Here is a 23,596-nt window from a genome sequence, read left to right as displayed (position 1 = left end):
CGAAAAAACAAAAAAAAAATTCGTGGCAAAATTCGTGGCTAATTTGCCACGAAGTGTATTCGTCGCAAAATTAGCGACGAATTTTTTTTGTCGCTAATTCCGTTGCAAATTAGCCACGGAAAATTTTTCGTCGCAAATTCCGTCACAAATTAGTGACGAAAAATTTTCGTCGCAAATTAACCACGGAAAATATTTCGTTGCAAATTCCGTCTTAAATTAGCGACGAAAAATTTTTCATCTCAAATTCTATCGCAAATTAGCGACGAATTTTTTTTCATCACAAATTAGCGACGAATTTTTTTTTTCGTCGCAATTAGCGACGAATTTAGTTTTCATCGCAAATTCCGTCGCAAATTAGTGACGAATAATTTTTCGTCGCTAATTGTCCGTGGCTAAATCTTTGTTTTTTTGTAGTGAAGGGAGGAAGAAAATGGAAGAAGGGGAAGTGAATGTGGAAAACCACGTACACTTCCCCAGTTTTTTCTCTCCAATGGGCTCATCATCTCCATCCGACAGTCTCCTTAAAAGCTACATTTTGCAAATAGCTAGGCATCTATGTCCAGAAGGCCAACCATTGTGGGAAATACATATTATCAAGAGTCCAACCAGTGAAGCACAAGGAACCATAATTTTCAAGCTTCACCATGCGCTCGGGGATGGCTATTCTCCTGTGGGTGCTCTTTTGTCTTGCCTTCAAAGAGCTGACGATCCTTCTCTTCCAGTAACCTTTCCCTCAGCCCATAACTTCAGCTCAGCCAATAAAGATGACAAAAACATTGGACTTCGGAAGGTGGTTAGCAGATGTTTCTGCCCGTTCGTCGACACTATAAGAGATTTCTGTTGGAGCGTCTTGAAAAGCACTTGTGTCGAAGAAAATTTGTCGCTGATTAGGTGTGGCTCGGAAAGATTCCAGCCATTTTCGGTGTCAACGATCACGTTCTCATTGGATCGCATAAAAGAGATCAAGTCTCGCCTTCGAGTGGTAACAAATATCATTTTGAAGACTAGACTAACTCTAGCTTCTTGCATCACACATGCTTAACTTGATTTTGAGCATTTTACTTTTTATGGTACACTTTTTGTCACTAATCTTTTGCATTATAATGGTTGCCTTCATATAGCTAGCTCAAAAGTTACTATGTTTTCTAAAGTATTCGCAAAATATACGTAGTTTAGGTGATATTTATTTTAGACGTTTACTATATTGTATATTCAGTCAGTTAATTAGGATATAGCTAGTATTCCGGGTGTACAAGGTTTGACCGAGGAAAATAACATGGATTTAAGCATTTAATGCGCATAATATATATTTTTTAAATTTTCGTGTGTGACGATTTTCCAAGCCACAGGCGCACAACATCACATCCTTGAGAACAAAAGGACAATTGAGCTAGAAACTGGTTTCTTTTTTTAATATATAGAAGATAACTTCTGGAAAACTACTTAATTTATTCTTCCAAAGATAATTTAGCATTTAATTACTTGATTTTAGAAATATATGTCTAGGTGCACCATTGATTTTTTTTTAAACAAACCCACCAATCAGAAAAAGTCTTTATCAGCTTGATTAGTTCACTTACATTTTTCAGCTTCAAATTATGTCTCTTTTAAAATTAAGTCGCCATATTGGGCATTTCCTTGCATTATCCATGACAATTAATACAATAAAGGGATGTTTCTTGATCCAACGTTAAATCTCTCTTGGACTTTATTCACATTTAACAAGCACGAGTAAGACATTTGACGGACTAATATATCAATATTACATTAGTGGACGGGAATCAACCTCAAATGATAAGATCTTTAGTAGCATTTGACGATGCAAATGCAACATTATTTCTTGAAATAGGGTCAAGTTGGAACTGTAGGCATTTTTACTCTTTCATTATACAGAAGTTGATTAATAATTCTAGGGTTGATACCCCAAAAAATCACAAACTGGTACACCCGTGACAAATTTACCTTAAACTATTTTTTTGATCACAAAAAACCCCAAATTGGTACACTTGTGATAATTTTACCCCGAACTATTTTTTTTACCACCAAAAACTCCACACTGGTACACCTATGATAATTTTACCCCGAACTAATTTTTTTACTACAAAAAACCCTAAACTGGTACATTTGAGACAAATTTACCCTTCACTAGTTTTCATTAAATTTTATTATCGAATTGCTAAGTTTGATGACACATGGTAGTTGACGTGTGTACCAGGTTGGGATTTTACCCCTTCGTTTATCACAAGTTTACCAATTTATGATTTTTCGTGATATTAATCCAATTTAATGGACACTAACGGAGGGTAAATTTGTCACAAATGTACCAGTTTGGGATTTTTAGTGATAAAAAATTAGTTTGGGGTAAAATTATCACAGGTGTACCGGTTTGGAGTTTTTTGTGGTAAAAAAATTAGTTCGGGAGAAAATTGTCACAAGTGTACCAGTGTGGGGTTTTTGTTGATAAAAAAAAATAGTTCGGGGTAAATTTGTCACAGGTATACCAATTTGGGGTTTTTGGTGGTCAAAAAATTAGTTCGGGGTAAAATTGTCACAGATGTACTAGTTTGGGGTTTTTCGTGGTATTAACCCATAATCCTAAGGCTTTGAATCAATCAATTATGCCTTGACCAAAAAAAAAAATCAATCAATTATGCTATCACTTTGAGGGAAAAATACTTACGTATCATCGTCCTTTTCACTTGAATTTTCTCTTTAGGGTTAATATCGTGAAAAACCCAAAACTGGTACACTTGTGACACATTTACCAAAAACTAATTTTTTAATCACCAAAAACAAACTAGTATACCTATGACAAATTTACCCTCCATTAGTTTTCATTAAATTTTACCGTCAAATTACTGAGTTAAATGACAAGTGGCAGTCGATGGATGTACTAGTTTGGGGTTTTACCCTCCGTTTACCTCATATATATGAGTTTGTGGTTTTTTTTTTTGTATTAATCCAATTTAACGGAGAGTAAATTTGTCACAAGTGTACCGGTTTGGGGTTTTTGGTGGTCAAAAAATTAGTTTGGGGTAAATTTGTCATAGGTGTACCAGTTTGGAGTTTTTCATGGTATTAACCTTTCTATTTAATAAAATAGACCGTCAACGACATGATTGCAGGAGTAATCTTCCTGGGACTCGATTGTACATGGAAAGAGCGAGCCCAAACTCAAATCCGAACACCAACTCCACAGCGCTGGTGTTGCCGAATACGAGGAATTTGCGATATTACAAGTCGGTGAGAGACATGGTCCGACCTAATTCCAAGTCACCATGGGGAAACAATTTTGCATTCTTGCATGTGCCAATACCAAAGGTGAAACCAGACGATTCTCAGTTCTCTGATCCTTTGAAGTTTGTCCACAATGCTTGTGAGGTGATCAAGAGGAAACGGAGCTCCTTCGGTGTAGTCCTCACAGAGATGCTGCTAGAGATTATGAAGAAATGCAGAAACCCAGAGGTATGTACACATCGCGACGATTAGCTAGTCAGAAATGCTAGGTCTTCTAATACTCTGTTTGTTTCGCAAAAAAATGTGACGTTTCTGAAAAATATTTTTCAGGAAGTCATTTTTCAAGAAAATGACAATATTTTCTGGTGTTTGGGTGAAGCCTAAAAATGAACTAGAAAATATTTTTCGCTACTTGGCAGGGAAAATCTAAAAGCTTCCTAAAAAATCGAATTTTCAACTTTTTTCTTTTTTTCTTTTCTTTCCTTTTCCTTCTTTCTCGATTGATGGCCGGCCACTGCGATCGCTGGCGAGGCCTTGGCCTCACCTATGGTCAGTTGCCAGCCATTGCCGTCGCCATGGTCAACCACTGGTCGAGGGAGAAGGACAAAGAAAAAGAAAGAAAAGAAAAAAAGAAAAAGAGAAAAAAAAGAATAATTAAAAATTCGAGTTTAAAAAATAATTAAAATACAAATTTCTGTTTTAAAATTAGAACATACATTTAATTAATCGCGGACCTGAGCCCGAGCACCGAGGACCTATTGTCGCGACCTAAAATTTCTCAGGCTAATGGATTATTAGGACTAAGCCTAACTCGAGCCCTCCCAAGCCCTACCAATTCGCAACTTAGAATTTAAGTTTTTAACATGCAAATGTTTTCATGCTTAGAGTCGCCACTAATCTATTTGTGGTAGGTCGATTAGAAACCTAAATAAAACATAGGGAGATATGTTTTATTCCTACGAACCAGAGATTCTAAGCTCGGGGACTTGATTACGCTAGATCTAGTCTAACGCCCTTTCGGTACCTTTTCTTTTCAAAAAAATATTTATGCATGCAGTCTGGATCCATTTTAACTTAGTCACTAGCATGTGAGGTGATCATGCGGGTGCGCAAACCACCAAAGTAACACCCAATAATCAAAACATTAAATAAATTGCAAGATTGGGAGAATTACTTACCTCGAAGCAACGTAAGCATCTGCATTGTTAGCTAGAAAATCACATCAACAATCCTAATATGATTTCTAATTAACAAGCAGTTCACTCAATATTTTTTAGGATTTTCGCTTATTTAAATGAAAGCTAACCTATATGTAATGACGTGCAAAAATTAACATGCGATTAATGCAGCCTAACATGCAAACTATATGTCATACGACGACGTGACCTAATTCTAATGACGGAAAAATGATTTATTTTTTGGTATTTTCAAATGAAATTCGGAATTAAAAATTACTCAAATTAACATGCAATCTATCCTAAAGTGATTCTTCTTTTTTTGGGATTTTTATCAAAATTCGAAATTATTAAATATCCTAAATAATCCACTAAGATTAAAACAATTTCTAATTTAAACTAGGAAATATGCCACCCTAAATCCCAATTTAAATCAAATAATTATCTTATTCTTTTGGATATATTTAAGATTCCCTAAGCATGCAAAATTTCTAATTTAAATCTAACTAACAAATTTTTTTGGTTTTCTTTATTTAAAAGGAAAACAATCAAACAAAGATACCAATCACATTCAAACAATCCACGCAATCCGCAAGATTCTTCAAATTCATATAAGGCAAAGAAATCAAACTAACGGTCATATCTATAGGGTTATAGATATCGACAGAAAGTTGATTGTTTAAATTTGGAAAGCAAATTAAATATATTATCGTATCCAAGTGATTATGGACAAGATAACGATTTTCCGTATCGCCGCGTATCGTACCTTAGGGATAAGGTCGGATAGTCGTCCAGATACGCTGTCAAATTAGGAATGATTCCTAATTTTGGGTGTTTTCGAATATTGCGGATATCGCAAATATTATCCTAAGATATCTAGCAATCCACGCACTATTTACGAAATATTCAAACATCCGAAAATTAAGAAACCAAATATTCTGGAAATATTGGATAACATTCTTACCTAATTTCGAGATATTTCCAAATTTGGACTCGCGGATCGGGATTGCGGATCGGGACGAGCGGCGGTGGGACGGACCGGCAACGGTGTCGCAGTGGTGTTTGGCAAAGGCAACAAGTTGTGGTGGCTCGGTTCGACGATCAACAACCTGCAAAAACAGAAACTTTGCTGGTCTGTTTTGGTGAGGACACGGCACGGCTCACAGTGGGCTCGTCTTCTCGATATGCTGCTCGAAGGTCACGTTGATGCTCGGTCAAGGCAGGTGATACTCGAGCGGCTCATGTCAAAAATCGCGGTGAGGATGACCAGTGACGATGCTTCGCAAGAAAGTGAATGATTTGTTTGTAGGTTGACTCCTCAGATATTTGACCGTGGAATGTCAGGGCTTGCTTGACGTGTCGGTGACAAGCAGAGCGTCACTGATCGAAGAACAGCAACAGGGACGATTCACGAAGAATAGCAACAGCAAAAGTGAATCGTCGGATTGGGGCAGCAGGTCGTCGGCAGGGCTTCGGGACAGCAGCGTCGTTGAGCTAACAACAACGGCTCTTCACCGTGGTTGGGTGGTAGCAGCGGTAGGTGGAGATCGGTGCAGGAGCCACAGTAGCTCCAGAAGCAGCGGCGGCGAGGCGGTGGGCGTCAGGTGACGCGGGTTCGGCAGTAGGGCGTCGCGGACGCAGCGGAAGGGCAGCGTGGCATAGCGGTAGCACGCGTACGCAGCGAACTCTTTCTCTCAATCTCACCTGTGTTTTTCTCGTATGTCCAACTCTCCAAAAGAAAAAGCCCCCATTCTTGTCTGTACGTGATCCTTTTATAAGTGAGAATGCCTATGCCTTTTTAGAAAGAGACCCACTCAAGAATATTTAAAGCATATTACGTTTGGCTTCTTTCCTTTTCGCTTGCGCCTATGACGCCAGAACGTAATTCCAACTATATATCCCCACGTTGACCGATTCTGCTTTCCTCTTCTTGTATCCTTCATATATTTTTTCTTTGCACAAAGATACCAAGAAACAAAATCTGCTGATATATTGCCCTCGCCTTGGTGAAGAATGTTTCCCACTTATCTTTTCGTGATGCCCAAGATTTTTTAATGGAATTTCCAAAAGATATATTGCCAATTACTGTCCATGGATTAAAGATACGTGCGGATAGGATATTATCCCCTCCTATCTTCTGACAATATGGCCAAATATAATGAATCTCCCTTCCTTCTCGGTCCTCCAAGTGGCAGAAAAATATATATACAGAAGATCTCTTGCAACCGAAGATCACACGTGCAAAACATGTGACTTTTGGTCATGGGCTTGATTGAATTAAGATCAGAACCATTCGCTCGAGTCCATCTGCCGTATGTCCGATAAATGTGCAAACTATATGGGCCTAATTAACTATTAATGAAACGCTCCTAATATCTATATGCAATGCCATCTAATTATATTTTTTGTTTAGGAGTTAAAAAATCAATCCCTAATTTTCTATGCGATTGTTCTTAAATGACTAGTTAAAATTTAGGTGTCAACAGCTACTCCTCTTTGAAGGTGAGCTCAAAGAGGTTGCATTCAAAGACTAAATGATACCTAAATTTTGACCATGCAATGAATGTTGTTTTTGGTGGGAATATGAGTCCCATTTTGAAATGCAATATGTCATGATGGATAATGGCGTAAAATAGAAAACATATCTGGAATTACTTACCTAACTTGAGTGGTGAAGTAATTTGAGGCATTGCCATGATCCTTGAGATTGTTTGGCAAATGTTTGGACCCTATCCCAAAGGTATTGCCTGATGAACGTTGATGAACTCCGGTGACCTACAATTCAGTCAAGACACACGAAGAAAGCTCGACATATCCAGTTATCATCTGGGGTTCTCGAGAGAAAGATTTAGCAAAATGGAACATGTTCCGACCTTTACAAACTACCTATACATCGCCATAGGTATTCGTAAAGATTTGGCCGCTGCACCTAATTATCATCGTAGGTGCGACACGGGGGAACTTTCCGAGATCGAGAGGATATTCCGACCTTTACGAGATACCTATACATCACCATAGGTATTCGTAAAGATTTGGCCGTTTCACCTATACCTTCCTCATAGGTGAGCCGCGGGGGAACATCTGGGATTGAGAGAACATTCCGACCTTTACGAGATACCTATACATCGCCATAGGCACTTGTAAAGATTTGGCCGCTGCGCCTATACCTTTCCTCATAGGCATGTCACGGGGGAACATCTTCTGAGATTGGGAGAATATTCCGACCTTTACGAGATACCTATATATCGTCATAGGCATTTGTAAAGATTTGGCCACTACGCCTATACCTTTCCTCATAGGCATGTCACGGGGGAACATCTTCTGAGATTGGAAGAATATTCCGACCTTTACGAGATACCTATACATCGCCATAGGCATTTGTAAAGATTTGGCCGCTGCGCCTATACCTTTCCTCATAGGCATGTCACGGGGGAACATCTTCTGAGATTGGGAGAATATTCCGACCTTTACGAGATACCTATACATCGCCATAGGCATTTGTAAAGATTTGGCCGCTGTGCCTATACCTTCCCTCATAGGCACGTCACGGGGGAATATCTTCTGAGACTATGTGAAAAGTGTGCCTAACAAAATATCTAGTTATCATCTAAGATATTTGAAAGGACTTGATCGATAAATACCTGGATATTGTCGCGGGTACTTAGCGGGTACTTAACAATTGCTGAACCAGGGGCTAGCCCGAATGTTCAGGGGTTTCTTGACAAAGTACTTGGATATCATCATAGGTACCTAAAAAGACTTGATCAATAGATGCCTAGATATCGTTAGAGGCGTCTAGAGATCGCAACAAAACGATCAAATATGGGACCTAACAATTGCTCGAACAGGTTAGGGATACCTGGATAGTCGCAAACATCCAAGGGATAGAGATATACTTACCTGGTGAAATCTCCGACTCTTGAGGGCGTGTCTCCTGCTGGACACGGTTTTGGGCAACATGTAATATGCATTCATGGATAATCAAGGACGCATATGCTCATGTACTATAGATTCAACTGGTTTTCATGCATGACGATTTTGTCAAATCAGCATTACTAAATTTCACTGAGGAAAATCATGATAAGACAATCCGAACTCACAAGTGGGTGTCTTAAAAATGTCAAATGAGGGACTTCCGGTCTGAAAGGGTTTTCACTCACTTTCATCGAAAAGCGGCTAATTTATGAGAATCACTCCATCTCACCTTTATCATGTGGACAAGGGTCCGAGTATTCTCGCAAGCGGTACAACCTTACCAATCTGAGAGGTCTTTGTCAGGATCGTAACATGGGCTTGGTCAATGGCTTAGCAAAAGGGGACTTTTTGAGTCAAGGCTATTGAAAGAACAATACTCCGCAATCGTCTCCGGGTTTACAAGTCAAGAACCCTGCAAAATGAGATAGAAATGGACTTGCTCGCACTTCTTCGAGCTAAGCTTATAAACATCTGAATCCTACATTAGTTCAAGTGCCCTAATCTGAAGAGACTTTACAAGGGACGTAACGTAGGCTAGGCTCATGAGTTGAGAAATGAATGGATCATTAGGCTCAAAATGTGTATAATTGGGGTGAGAGTTGGTGATCATCTAGGCATTATCACCGGTCCTCTTTTTGCCAGGGATTGTCTTCTCGGTAGATGCTCCATTGGCCTCGAGAGCTTATCACTTGACTCCTTAAGACTGTGGATGACTTTGACACATCTTAACATTTTCTACTCCGAAGTTCTCTCCTTTTCCTTCATTTTTTTTTCATGGGCATTGGCCTTGCTTTTATCAGGCACACTGCTTTTTCATGCCCCCTAGTTTTTTTTTATTTTTTTTATTTTTGACTTTTGACACACACTGTCTACAATGCATATATTGGCCAACCACCCTTTGGCTTGTTTTGACCGAATGATTAACATCTGGACTTTCAGGGTCTTTGTCTTCTATCGGCGCTTCGGATATGCTGCGTGGATAGTGATGACTTTTGCCTTGCCGAAGTGTGGGGGATGATCACCAACTGGGTTTTTATGAAATGAAATTGCAGGCTCAAGTGGGCTAAGCAATGGATAAAGTGTGTAGGATAGAGAAAGAACCGCTCTTCATCAGCCTAAGGCACTTGAATTAATGTTTGAGTTCATTTGCAATAGCAACACTTGAAGATTGATGCAAGTGTGAGCAAAAAAAATTTCTATCCATTTTTCTCACCTCGCGATGTCAGCTTACCTCCAGTTTGCCCCGATTTGGGGTGGTTCTTGACATGGGTAATTTGAAAGAACTTCACCAAGTGTTTGGGCTCAAAGTGGCGAAACAATGGATAACCTGTATTGTTTAGGATAGAGAAATGAAATGCCTCTTGACGTTTTGGTCGCCGTACCTTTCGCGAGAGAACCCTTTACCTTGCAGACATGGAATTTTTCCACTCAACTCACTGGGGATTAGTGCATGGGACTGTATATAGGATAGGGCTTGCCTTTCATCATCCCGATGTACCTCATTCAACACATTCAATGAGTTATCGGATTGTCCAAATAGATTCCCCTTTTGAAATCAATGATGCAGACTGACAAAATGATCAAGAAGAATTTAAAGCCAATGCATACTTCTTAACTGAAACCATTTATTCATCAGTGAAATGTTTGCAATTCAGAATATAAAACCAAACACTTGAAAACTTTTGCTGTAAAATGTTAGATTTTATCAGGGGTAATACATCTTCACAGCATCAGAATTAACAGGAGTGGAGAACTCACGACCATCCATTTCTGCGAGAATCAAGGCACCTCCGGGAAGCACCTTTTTAACCACATATGGACCAATGTAGTTTGGGGCAAATTTACCCCCAGGAATAGGAAAGACTGGCAGTACCTTCCTTAGGACTAGATCATTTACCTCGAAGTGTCTTGGACGCACCTTTTGGTTGAAGGATCTAGCTATCCTCTGCTGATAGGTTTGACCGTGGCAAATGGCTTTCAATCACTTCTCATCAATTAAGTTCAACTGCTCATGCCTTTGTCGCATCCATTCCGCCTCGGACAACTCCACTTGAGACAAGACTCGCAGGGAAGGGATCTCTACTTCGACGGGCAGGACTGCTTCCATGCCATACACCAAAGAAAAAGGGGTTGCCCCGACAGAGGTTCGGATCGAAGTCCGATACGCCATTAGTGCAAATGGCAACCTTTCATGCCAGTCACGATAGTTTTCAGCCGTTTTGGCCAGGATCTTCTTGATGTTTTTGTTAGCGGCTTCAACTGCTCCATTCATCTGTGGACGATAGGGAGATGAATTTAGGTGCCGGATTTTGAACTCGTTGAACAACTGATCTATGAACTTGTTGTTCAAATTTGTCCCATTGTCGGTGACAATAGCCTCGGGGACACCATAACGAGCGACTATGTCTCGCCTGATGAATCTTACAACATTCCTTGCAGTGACGTTTGCATAAGATGCCGCCTCAATCCACTTGGAGAAATAATCAATCGCGACCAAGATAAATCGGTGTCCATTTGATGCCTTGGGATTAATTGGGCCAATCACATCGATGCCCCACATTGAAAAGGGCCATGGCTCAGACAACTGATGTAATTACGTCGGGGGAACATTTATTTTATCCCCGTGAACCTGACAGCAATGACATCTTCGAACATGCTGGATGCAGTCACTTTCAAGACTGAGCCAATAATAACCCAACCTCATGATCTTCTTAGCTAACATGTGGCCATTCATGTGTGGACCACATATCCCCTCGTGTAGTTCTTGCATGATTCTAGTGGCTTCAGCTACGTCCACACACCTCAGCAGGATCGAATTATAGGATCTTTTGTACAGCTTTTCTCTACTGGCAAAGAATTTTGAAGCCATTTTCATTATGTACTTCCTGTCGGCTGGGGTGCTTCCCTCAGGAAATTCTTGTCTCTGGATGTAATTCATGATATCGTAATACCATGGCTTTTCGTCAGGTTCTTCGGTCACAATCATACAGTAGGCTGGTTTTGTCAGGACTTCGATCTTCAAGGGTTCTACCTCTAATCCACCAGTCACTTGCAGCATGGATGATAATGTAGCTAGTGCATCAGCGAACTGATTATGGGATCTTGATAAGTATTCAAAGGAGATATCCTCGAATTCCTCCATGATTTCTTCGAGGTATTCATGGTACGGCACTAGTTTGGTGTCTCTCGTCTTCCACTCTCCTACAATTTGGAGAATAATCAGAGCGGAATCACCAAACACTTTCAACTTGGTTATCCCCATTTCTACTGCGGCTTGGAGTCCGAGGATGCAAGCTTCGTACTCGGCTATGTTGTTGGTACAGGGGAACACCAACTTTGCTGCTACTGGATAATGTTGCCCATTTGGGGATATTAAAACTGCCCCAGTGCTGGAACCAGCCAAGTTTACAGCTCCATCGAAAAACATGGTCCATGTGTCTTTCTTTATTACCAAAATGCGATCTTCTGGAGAATATCTATCATCATCAGGGATTCCAGGATTTTCAGCTAACACATCAGCAATTACTCGACCTTTAACTGACTTCTGTGGCATCGTCTGGACATCAAACTCTGAAATTAAAATCTGCCATTTGGCTAACTTCCCTACCAAAGCCGGTTGATCAAGTAAATACTTGATGGGATCGTTCTCAGCCACAAGCAAAGTCTGATGATGCAGTGTATATTGTCGCAGCCTATGGAGCACCCATACTAGTGCAACGCAAGTCTTATCGGCTTCAGGATAATTCAACTCCGAAACGGTGAACTTCTTACTTAGGTAATAAATGGCTCGCTCTTTTCCATCTTCAGGATTTTTCTGGGCAGCATCGCACCTAGAGATTCGCTATGAATTGTGAGGTAAAGGATCAAAGGCTGGCCCGACATTGGTGGGACTAGCACCGGTGATTTCATCAGGTACTGCTTTAGTTCGTTAAACGCTTCCCGACAATCATCGTCCCATTCCACTTGAGCATTCTTCCTTAGAAGTTTGAAGAATGGCTTAGCGGTTTCGGAGAGCTGAGAAATAAAACGGGCTATGTAGTTCAATCTACCCAGGAGGCTTCGCACTTCTTTCACGGTCGATGGAGGTTGTAACTCACATATAGCCTTCACTTTGGAGGGGTCAACTTCAATGCCCTTACTGCTTACTATGAATCTGAGTAATTTGCCCGAGGTTGCTCCAAACATGCACTTCGTTGGGTTGAGACGAAGCTTAAACTCACGAAGTCTCTCGAATAATTTCTTCAAGGTATCGACGTGACTCTTCCCAGATTGAGACTTGGCGATCATGTCATCGACATAGACCTCGATTTCCTTATGCATCATATCATGGAAAAGCGTCACCATTGCCCGTTGATATGTTGCCCCGGCATTTTTAAGGCTGAAGGGCATGACCTTATAGTGGAATGTCCCCCATGGAGTGATGAACGCTGTTTTCTCCTTATCATCGTCCTTCATTTTTATCTGATTATAACCCGAGAAACCATCTATGAAGGAAAACAGCTCGAACCAGCAGTACTGTCCACCAAAACGTCTATATGTGGCAATGGGAAATCGTCTTTAGGACTGGCCTTGTTTAGATCACGATAGTCGATGCAAACTCGAACTCGGCTATCTTTCTTCATGACTGGCACGATGTTGGCCACCCAACTGGGGTATCGGGTGACTTCAATAAACCCTACTTTCAAAAGTTTCATGACCTCCTCCTCTATCTTCTTTGAAAGTTCAGGTTTGGTTCTTTGCAGCTTCTGTTTCTTGGGCGGCATGTCCGGATTAGTAGGTAGACTATGCTCCACAATAGAAGGGTCTAAACCCGGCATATCGGTATACGACCAGGCAAAGATATCCTGGTAATCCTTCAGCAGTTGGACCAAGCGTTTCGCTTCACCTTCGGGAAGGGTTGCCCCTACCTTCACCTCTTTGGGTTCTCCGGAATCACTCAAGTTGACAGTGATAGTTTGGTCTACCGTTAGGACTTTAGGTCTTTCATGATGCTCTAGATCACGCTGAAGGTCCGAGGAATCTTCGAGTTCATTGGTGTCATCGAGATCAGGCTCGGTGGCACATAATTCATCAGATTGGATCGTTTCCATACCCTCATGTGTCACAAGATTGCCCCTGAAACATAAAGTAGGGGGTTCAGAAGGACAAACAGGGCTAAACTGTGTATTTTCATTTCTTTTGATTTTTTTTTTGACTTGTTTTCGAAATTCTTTTCAAAAAAGTTTTAACACGAGGAAGCATGAAGAAGCCCAGGCCTCAGAATTCTCCTTGGACTATATTTTTCTTTTATCGGTTGGATATCATCACCGGGCTGGTTTGATGTACCTCAACATGCCCTCAAAAATGAAAATAATTTGTAATTTCATTGATTATCTCCAAATGAATTACATTTATTGAATGGAAATTGCAACGGTGAGACCTAGAAATGAAAAATCCTAAAAAGCAGCTCCCGAAATAGGGCAAGTCCTAGAAAGCAGTAAAAATTCCCACGCAGGGGAGTGTGCGAAAAAAAAGTAAAGGTGTTACTCTTGCGGGCCAGTGCCCATTCCCTCCAGCGGTCCTTCTTCGATAGTTCCAATGAAGAGATCATCGAACAAGGTAGTGATTCCATCTATTGCATCATCAGGATCTTCTGTCATTAGAGGTGTTGGATCATCCATACCTCCCCATCCATCCGGGACAATGTCACAGGGGTCAACATAGAAGCTCGGGGGCGCCGAGTATTTCACATAATAATCAAACTTGCCGCTCGGTTGCCCCAAAGTGTCGATCACCTCTTTCTCTTCATGCATCATTCTTGCAGGGCCTAGGAATGTGGCACGGATGTGTGGAAGCAACCTACCACGCCCACGTACTTCACCATTCGGCTCTTCTTCGGATCGCTGACTATTCTGTCCATCTCCTCGACCTCGACCTCGACTGCGTCCACGTCCACATCCACGTCCACATCCACGTCCCCCATTATTTGGCTCGTTTGACCCCTGGTATCCCAACCCAGTAGTGTGGGGCCTCTGAGAGACTTCCACCGGTTGGCGGATACCTTGATCATTCCTACCAAGGCCTTCACCCGGAGTAAAGCCATGGGACACCATTACTCTTCCAACCATGACTGCAGCATTTGACACCTCAGGAATGGGCGGTGATGATCCTCTAGACGCATGTATGGTCGACACGAGCTCGAGCGACTGATAGCTCGATTCAATTTTGCAATCCGGCTCAACATAAGGGATAGCAGTCGCGTGGTAAATTGGGTGTTCTTCTTCACCGTGGACTGTGACTAACTTTCTCTCCACAATGAACTTCACCTTCTGATGCAGACTGGATGGCACAGCTCCGGCAGTATGAATCCATGGACGACCCAATAGAAAATTGAATGCAGTGGGAATGTCCATAACTTGAAATAGGGTGTTGAACATTGTTGGTCCTATCTGTATGTCAAGGTGGATTTCTCCCATCACTTCTTTTTTCGTTCCGTCAAAAGCTCGCACAGAGGTCTTCGCAAAATTTATCCTAGAAGGATCTATCTTGAGGCGGTGTAAAGTCGCCAAAGGACAGATGTTCAAGGCTGATCCGTTGTCAATGAGTACCCGGGCTACATGTGAGGCCTTGTATTTAACAGAAATATAAAGTGCTTTGGTATGTCCCCTCCCTTCCAGAGGGAACTCTTCATCTGAGAAGGCTATGAGGTCTTTGAGGAGTATAGAACCCACAAACTCCTCCAATTTGTCATGATCGATCGTTTCTGGCACGTGGACTTCACTTAACACCTTCATTAGGGCCTTCTGATGCTAGACAGATGTCTGGAGTAGTTCAAGGAGAGAGATTTGCGTGGGCATCTTGCGCAATTGTTCAACTATGTTGTGTTCGCTAGCCTTAATCACAACTAGAAACTCTTTGACTTCTTCATCAGTAACAGGTTTTGCAGGTTGAGCATTAGCTTGGCCATAGGTACGCCCAGATCTGGTAACCAAGTCGACATCGAGACTGTAAGACCAAGGGACTGCCTTATTATCACTGTATTCATATGGTTGAGGTATCTCGATCACTATCCCTTCATCAGCTATAGGCGTGCTTACTACGATCTCTTCATCATCGGATGCGTCTTCGAGCGGAGGCATGTCTTCAAGCAAAGGGTCGAACTTGTCCTTCCCGGTGTTCAATGTAGTAAACTCTTCTTCCCAATTAATAACCACTTCAGAAATAGTGGAAACGATGCCAGTGTGGTCAGCATAAACAATCATCCCGGCTTCCACCATTTCAGAGATTCTTTTCTTCATGACGGTTAGAGGAGGCGCCTCATCACTCGGCTTCCACCGTAGACGTCGGCGGTGTACAGCTTGACATTTTTTATTCGACCAGCATCGAAACTAAATATAGCATTCACATTACTCGCGTGATCAGGGAGTGGGTTGCTCTGAACATTCGGCTTAGCGAGTTGAAACGAGAAAGCCTTCGTGTCCAGGAGGTTCTGGATTCTGTGCTTGAGGGTAAAACAATCGTCAGTTGAGTGCCCCACCTCGCCCATATGATAATCGCATTTCTTAGACGGGTCATAGTTATAGAATTGCTCAGGATTGGGCCGCTTTGGCTCAGTGGTAAGCAAGCCTTTCTTTCGGAGGACCGCCAATACTTAAGACAACGACCCGGGGAGGGGGGTGAATTACCTCTTGTTGTTCTTCTTCTGAAAGGGTTGACGACCCATATTTTGTTGTCGAGCTTCTGCTACTTGGATTCCTGGGACATGGTTAGCATTCTGCCGGCCCGGTTGGGTATAAGTCACATTCACTTCAGCTGCCGGCTCTTTCTCCTTTCTTGCACCAAATCTTTTGGTCGAGAAAGACGGCTCCACAAACCACCCATCTTTCAGCCCTATCTCAATCTGTTCACCTATAGGGATGAGTTGATTGAAGTTGTCAGCCGGAGTGGCTACCATCCGATTACGGTATTCGAACGGTAGAGTTTTAATAAACATCCTCTTCAATTCACTATCTATGGGTTCTGGGATAATCTGTGCGGCTATGTTTCTCCATCTGATAGCATAATCGTTAAATGACTCATTCTTCTTCATCTGAGCACGCTCGAGGTCATCACGGGTGGGAATGATGTCCGTTATGAACCTGTACTGCTTTAGGAATGCTTCGCTAACTTCCTTCCAGGTTTTGAGGCCATTTATCTTCTTCATGAGATACCAGTTCAAGGCAGGACCCGTCAGACTTGCCTGAAATGCATGAATCATCAGGAGTTCATTATCAACGTACGGTGTCATTTGTACGTGATATAGCTGCAGGTGGGCTTTTGGGCAGGAGGTGCCATTGTACTTGTCAAAGTCTGGCATCTTGAACTTCTTCGGGATTTTGATCTGTGAGTACAGAGACAAGTCAATTGAGGGTGAATCATGTGAGCCTTCCAACTGCTTCACTCTCTCTTCAAGTATGTTAACCCGTTCATCAGGTTTGTCCTTGTTGACGATAATCTGGACGGGGTCATCTACTAAATCGGGAAGGTCGTCATCTTCCTCACTATCGACATTTTTTCCACCTTTATGCTTTAGGACTGATGCCTCAGGGGATGCAGGAACGGGAGGCAGCCGAAGGGTTTTGATCTCAGCGGACATCTGTTGCATTGCGACGAGGAGTTGCTTCATTTGGTCCTCAATGCCAACGACACGATCTCGTAAGTCAGTTTGATCTGCCATTCTAGTTCTCGACCGCGTACGAATAGGCGATCGTGATCGGTCCGTAATTACCTAATTCACGGATAAAACAGGCATACATAAGTGTCAAGAAGAATCACATGCCGATCCATGACATTGGTCTGAACGCTTTAATTAAAAATGACCTTTTTATTGAATTTTTTTTTTTGTGTTTTTACAACGACAATGACTTAAAATCTCTTAAAAAAAAAACTCAATTCCTAAACAAGACTAAAGACTAGAACTGAAAAGAGAATAAAAATTCAAGCTATTCTATTTGACTTGATCCATAGACATATGGGCGGCGACTTCCTTCTTCAATTGCTCATAAGCTTGAGCTATCTTGGATGCTTTCTCTTGAGCTTCTTCGGCCTTCCTTTTGAGACAGTTGTTCTCTGAGCGAGTGGCGGGCTTGAGAGGCACCTTGGGTATCTTCGGGAGTAGTTCTTGTGGGACTTTGTGCTGTCGAATATACTCGATCGTCGCGAAGTAGGACTTTTGTTCCCCCTTGAGCTCCTTTTGGGGTCGGGCTATCCTTAGGAGGCGACACTTCTTCCACATCTTCTTAAGCTGAGCTACTGTCCCTTCGTGGTTTTCATCGCCATTGGTGAAGTCGACTTGGAGGAGTTCTGGTTGTAGTGCTGGAGGGATTCCTTGGAGAATCTGGTACTGACGAGACACTCTGGCGTGGTAGTATTCGATCGCACCGGTGAAACCCAAGAGTGGAACCGGTCCAATACCATTACACGTAAGCCGAGCTTCCTCGACTTGGAACCAGTTAGCATGCCATTGGAAACCTTGGGGTCTAGCGTTTTTCATGAAAATGATCCACTCAGAGTAATGATAATCGGGTGCATCCCCTTGTTTTTCTTTATACCTCAAGACTGGATGGCTAGAATCACTAAGCTTAGATATTGTGAGTAAATCGCCGCACCCTTTTATGTGAGACAAAAACCAAATTTACAACAGTTCAAGGAGGGCATGAAACGTTTTGTCAACATGTTGCTTAAATTTAGTGAGGGAAATGAAAGTCTCGGCTAAAATGGTGTTGACAAAATTCTTTCAAAGACAGATTTGTTGGACCAACCATACAATTGACGAACTACATGCATTCTTACGGTGGGGAAAAATCACGAACCCGAAAAATGCTAACAAAAATATTCTGCCTTTTTGAAAAGATGTGGCTTTATCAAAACATTGACTAAGGTACGAAAAGGAACATGTCCCACGATTTTCTTTTAAGACTTTTCCCAATTCATCTTTTCCGACACCCAAAAATTCAGACAACATTAAGGTGGAATCGATTCCTAGAGGTGGTGTAACTAATTCCAACCCTAAAGGTTTTCCAATGATCACGCTATATTCTTCCAAAGTCGGGGTGAGCTCATGCTTACCGACTATAAAGGTAGACGTCTTGGGACACCAGAAATGTGCTAATGCTCGAACGAGGCCGGTACAGACTTTGACTTCCAATAAGGGAAGTAGCCTTCCGATGTGGCCTTCAATCAGCTTACGGTTTATTGGACTGAGTAGATTCCACCAGGCACGGAGCTCGTTCTTAGGAGCATCAAGAATCCGGATGTCTGCCCCTCCCATAGTATATAGACCAAGACTCACGACCGACCTAATGTCATGGACCGACCAAAGAAAATACGGAACATAAATAAATTGCGAAATAAAGGTTCAGAAAACTTACTTCACCCGATAAGACCATAGCAATCACATAGACATGCGCATGAAATGTGAGGTTCGATTTCTATCTAGACTCTGGCTTGCAAAATGGAGACACGAGGATTACCGGGCTAAACCAATCATGGTTGTGGTTAGGCCGGGGTTCCCCTTACTCCGGCTTAGTCAAAGAGCCGACCCGGGTTGCAAAGGGTGCAACCGTGGTGGGAACTCAATGACACCGTGAAAGAACTTTCGGGACCAAGGAGGGTGACCCGTACCACGCGGGTATGGTCGGGGTGTCCGCTGTCTCAGTACCATCCTAAACTTGTGCCGCCCAGGTCCGGCAGCGGGTAGTGTGTGCGGTGTAGTGTAAATGCAAGGCATGCACAGCAAGTTATATCAAACAGCGCTTCGTGCATAAAATAAATCATACATCCAACACCACGCTGCAAAACAAAGGTTAACAATCACGCCTCCCCTTATACCTCCCATTCTGCAAAAACATTTAACACCTAAAATGTTAGGGACGTACCTGGGATCCTCGCTGCCAAGCAAAAAAATATTTTTTTTTGAAAAGAAAAATTGGCCTAAGTCCACTAAGAGTTTTAACTCAAGTCCCCAGCGGAGTCGCCAAGCTGTCGCGACCTAAAATTTCTCAGGCTAATGGATTATTAGGACTAAGCCTAACTCGGGCCCTCCCAAGCCCTACTAATTCGCAACTTAGGATTTAAGTTTTTAACATGGAAATATTTTCATGCTTGGAGTCACTACTAATCTATTTGTGGTAGGTCGATTAGAAACCTAAATAAAACATAGGGAGATATGTTTTATTCCTACGAACCAGAGATTCTAAGCTTGGGGACTTGATTACGCTAGATCTAGTCTAACGCCCTTTCGGTACCTTTTCTTTTCAAAAAATATTTATGCATGCAGTCTGGATCCATTTTAACTTAGTCACTAGCATGTGAGGTGATCATGCGGGTGCGCAAACCACCAAAGTAACACCCAATAATCAAAACATTAAATAAATTGCAAGATTGGGAGAATTACTTACCTCGAAGCAACGTAAGCATCTGCATTGTTAGCTAGAAAATCACATCAACAATCCTAATATGATTTCTAATTAACAAGCAGTTCACTCAATATTTTTTAGGATTTTCGCTTATTTAAATGAAAGCTAACCTATATGTAATGACGTGCAAAAATTAACATGCGATTAATGCAGCCTAACATGCAAACTATATGTCATACGACGACGTGACCTAATTCTAATGACGGACAATTGATTTATTTTTTGGTATTTTCAAATGAAATTCGGAATTAAAAATTACTCAAATTAACATGCAATCTATCCTAAAGTGATTCTTCTTTTTTTGGGATTTTTATCAAAATTCGAAATTATTAAATATCCTAAATAATCCACTAAGATTAAAACAATTTCTAATTTAAACTAGGAAATATGCCACCCTAAATCCCAATTTAAATCAAATAATTATCTTATTCTTTTGGATATATTTAAGATTCCCTAAGCATGCAAAATTTCTAATTTAAATCTAACTAACAAATTTTTTTGGTTTTCTTTATTTAAAAGGAAAACAATCAAACAAAGATACCAATCACATTCAAACAATCCACGCAATTCGCAAGATTCTTCAAATTCATATAAGGCAAAGAAATCAAACTAACAGTCATATCTATAGGGTTATAGATATCGACAGAAAGTTGATTGTTTAAATTTGGAAAGCAAATTAAATCTATTATTGTATCCAAGTGATTATGGACAAGATAATGATTTTCCGTATCGCCGCGTATCGTACCTTAGGGATAAGGTCGGATAGTCGTCCAGATACGCTGCCAAATTAGGAATGATTCCTAATTTTGGGTGTTTTCGAATATTGCGGATATCGCAAATATTATCATAAGATATCTAGCAATCCACGCACTATTTACGAAATATTCAAACATCCGAAAATTAAGAAACCAAATATTCTGGAAATATTGGATAACATTCTTACCTAATTTCGAGATATTTCCAAATTTGGACTCGCGGATCGGGATTGCGGATCGGGACGAGCGGCGGTGGGACGGACCGGCAACGGTGTCGCAGTGGTGTTTAGCAAAGGCAACAAGTTGTGGTGGCTCGGTTCGACGATCAACAACCTGCAAAAACAGAAACTTTGCTGGTCTGTTTTGGTGAGGACACGGCACGGCTCACAGTGGGCTCGTCTTCTCGATATGCTACTCGAAGGTCACGTTGATGCTCGGTCAAGGCAGGTGATACTCGAGTGGCTCACGTCAAAAATCGCGGTGAGGATGACCAGCGATGATGCTTCGCAAGAAAGTGAATGATTTGTTTGTAGGTTGACTCCTCAGATATTTGACCGTGGAATGTCAGGGCTTGCTTGACGTGTCGGTGACAAGCAGAGCGTCACTGATCGAAGAACAGCAACAGGGACGACTCACGAAGAACAGCAACAGCGAAAGTGAATCGTCGGATTGGGGCAGCAGGGCTTCGAGACGGCAGCGTCGTCGAGCTAACAACAACGGCTCTTCACCATGGTTGGGTGGTAGCGGCGGTAGGTGGAGATCGGTGCAGGAGCCACAGTAGCTCCAGAAGCAGCGGCGGCGAGGCGGTGGGCGTCAGGTGACGCGGGTGCGGCAGCAAGGCGTCGCGGACGCAGCGGAAGGGCAGCGTGGCATAGCGGCAGCACGCGTACGCAGCGAACTCTTTCTCTCAATCTCACCTGTGTTTTTCTCGTATGTCCAACTCTCCAAAAGAAAAAGCCCCCATTCTTGTCTGTACGTGATCCTTTTATAAGTGAGAATGCCTATGCCTTTTTAGAAAGAGACCCACTCAAGAATATTTAAAGCATATTACGTTTGGCTTCTTTCCTTTTCGCTTGCGCCTATGACGCCAGAACGTAATTCCAACTATATATCCCCACGTTGACCGATTCTGCTTTCCTCTTCTTGTATCCTTCATATATTTTTTCTTTGCACAAAGATACCAAGAAACAAAATCTGCTGATATATTGCCCTCGCCTTGGTGAAGAATGTTTCCCCCTTATCTTTTCGTGATGCCCAAGATTTTTTAATGGAATTTCCAAAAGATATATTGCCAATTACTGTCCATGGATTAAAGATACGTGCGGATAAGATATTACCCCCTCCTATCTTCTGACAATATGGCCAAATATAATGAATCTCCTTTCCTTCTCAGTCCTCCAAGTGGCAGAAAATATATATATACAGAAGATCTCTTGCAACCGAAGATCACATGTGCAAAACATGTGACTTTTGGTCATGGGCTTGATTGAATTAAGCTCAGAATCATTCGCTCGAGTCCATCTGCCGTATGTCCGATAAATGTGCAAACTATATGGGCCTAATTAACTATTAATGAAACGCTCCTAATATCTATATGCAATGCCATCTAATTATATTTTTTGTTTAGGGGTTAAAAAATCAATCCCTAATTTTCTATGCGATTGTTCTTAAATGACTAGTTAAAATTTAGGTGTCAACACCTATGCATGGCCTTTGTGGACTAGAGCTCGAGTGTCGGGGATTTAAGAACGGCCTTTATGGGCTCGGGCTCGGGTGTTAGGGAATCGGGCACAGGCACCAAGGGTTCAGGCTCAGCCTCGATGGACCTGGGAGTGGTTGTTGGGGGCCTGTACTCGGCCTCGATGTACTTGGGCCCAACCGTTAGAGACTTGGTCATGAAAGTCGGGACCCGAGAACCAACGTTGGGGTTTTCATGCCCAAGTGTAGAGTTTCGGGTCTATGCGCCGATACTTAGTCATATTTTGGAAAATGTTTTTTGATTTTTCAAAAGAGAAAATCATTTTCCTGAATTTAAGCATAGGATTTCCGTTTACTTGGAAAACATTTTCCATTGACTAATTTTTTTAAGCGAACCAAACGTTGAAATTGAGGAAAATATTTTCTGTAAAACAAACGGAGACTAAGTCTAATTTACAATAATGATATGGTAAGTGATGTGACAAGTTATTAAAAGTATTGAACATAGCACAATCTCGTTGTATAATTTCTTGCAGTCTGTCATATATTTTGTAAATTGGTTTTAAGTGTACCTAGCGTTACCCCTTATTGTTATTATTGTTAACAAAAATTTATGCTTGTTTGCATGTAAGAAATGTGTTTAATCATTGCAGGAAGTAGCAAGGCACATTAACAGGACAATGAGAAACTCGAGCTTGATCATCTCCAACGTTACAGGGCCAATGGAGAAATTGTCTCTGGCTAATCATCCCGTCAAAAGGCATGTACTTCACAGTCGTCGGCTCACCCGAGGTATTTATGTAATTATTGCAAATTTTGATTTTCTACCCAGGAGCACAAAATTACCTAGGGTTTATTGGTACTAGGCCTCAATTTTACGGTCGTTACATGCATCATCTTCCGAAGTATTGATACAGATTTCGATATTAAGGACACATATGGATTTAAAGACGAATGTGTAACATTTTATGCAACAGTTACGCTCCTATCCCATCTTTAAGAGTCGACAAAATTTTGAATTCAAAAAATTGATTCTTTTTATTTTCCACAGCACATACTCGCTGGACTGAATCGTGAGTGGCTTGCTTCTTCGTACCAACGATGTAACGAATACATGAAATACTTTCTTCGTGCTTTGTTTTTGCAGAGTCTCCAAATAACGATGATCAGCTATGCAGGAAATCTGAGAGTAGTCGTGCGAGCTGAGCAAGGGTTCATAGATTCTGAATTGTACACCCGCTCGCTGCATGATGCTTTGGACATGATCCTTCACGATGCATGTGGGAAGCAGTAGAAGCCATTCCCATTCCCATCGTTCCAC

The 23,596-nt window shown here is 41.7% G+C and overlaps 1 protein-coding gene and 1 pseudogene across 1 annotated transcript; one reads left to right on the top strand and one right to left on the bottom strand.

Annotated features, from left to right (window-relative positions):
* Window positions 1-421: 421 nt before the first annotated feature.
* LOC115666070 (wax ester synthase/diacylglycerol acyltransferase 4-like) lies at window positions 422-23,596 on the top strand (annotated as a pseudogene).
* On the bottom strand, window positions 10,369-10,947 carry LOC130137614 (uncharacterized). Its single transcript, XM_056309299.1, has one exon. It carries the CDS (start codon window positions 10,945-10,947, stop codon window positions 10,369-10,371), a length of 579 nt encoding a protein of 192 aa, XP_056165274.1.

Source organism: Syzygium oleosum, unplaced genomic scaffold (assembly GCF_021117445.2).
Source record: "Syzygium oleosum isolate NSW1041296 unplaced genomic scaffold, Sole_v2.1 Sole_v2.01, whole genome shotgun sequence".
Classification (NCBI taxonomy): domain Eukaryota; kingdom Viridiplantae; phylum Streptophyta; class Magnoliopsida; order Myrtales; family Myrtaceae; genus Syzygium; species Syzygium oleosum.
Note: the sequence above shows the minus strand (reverse complement) of the source record. Positions and strands in the feature narration are given on the sequence as shown.

Coding starts and splice junctions, on each gene's coding strand:
- LOC130137614 (XM_056309299.1), bottom strand. CDS start 10,947: ATGTGGGGCATCGATGTGATTGGCCCAATTAATCCCAAGGCATCAAAT.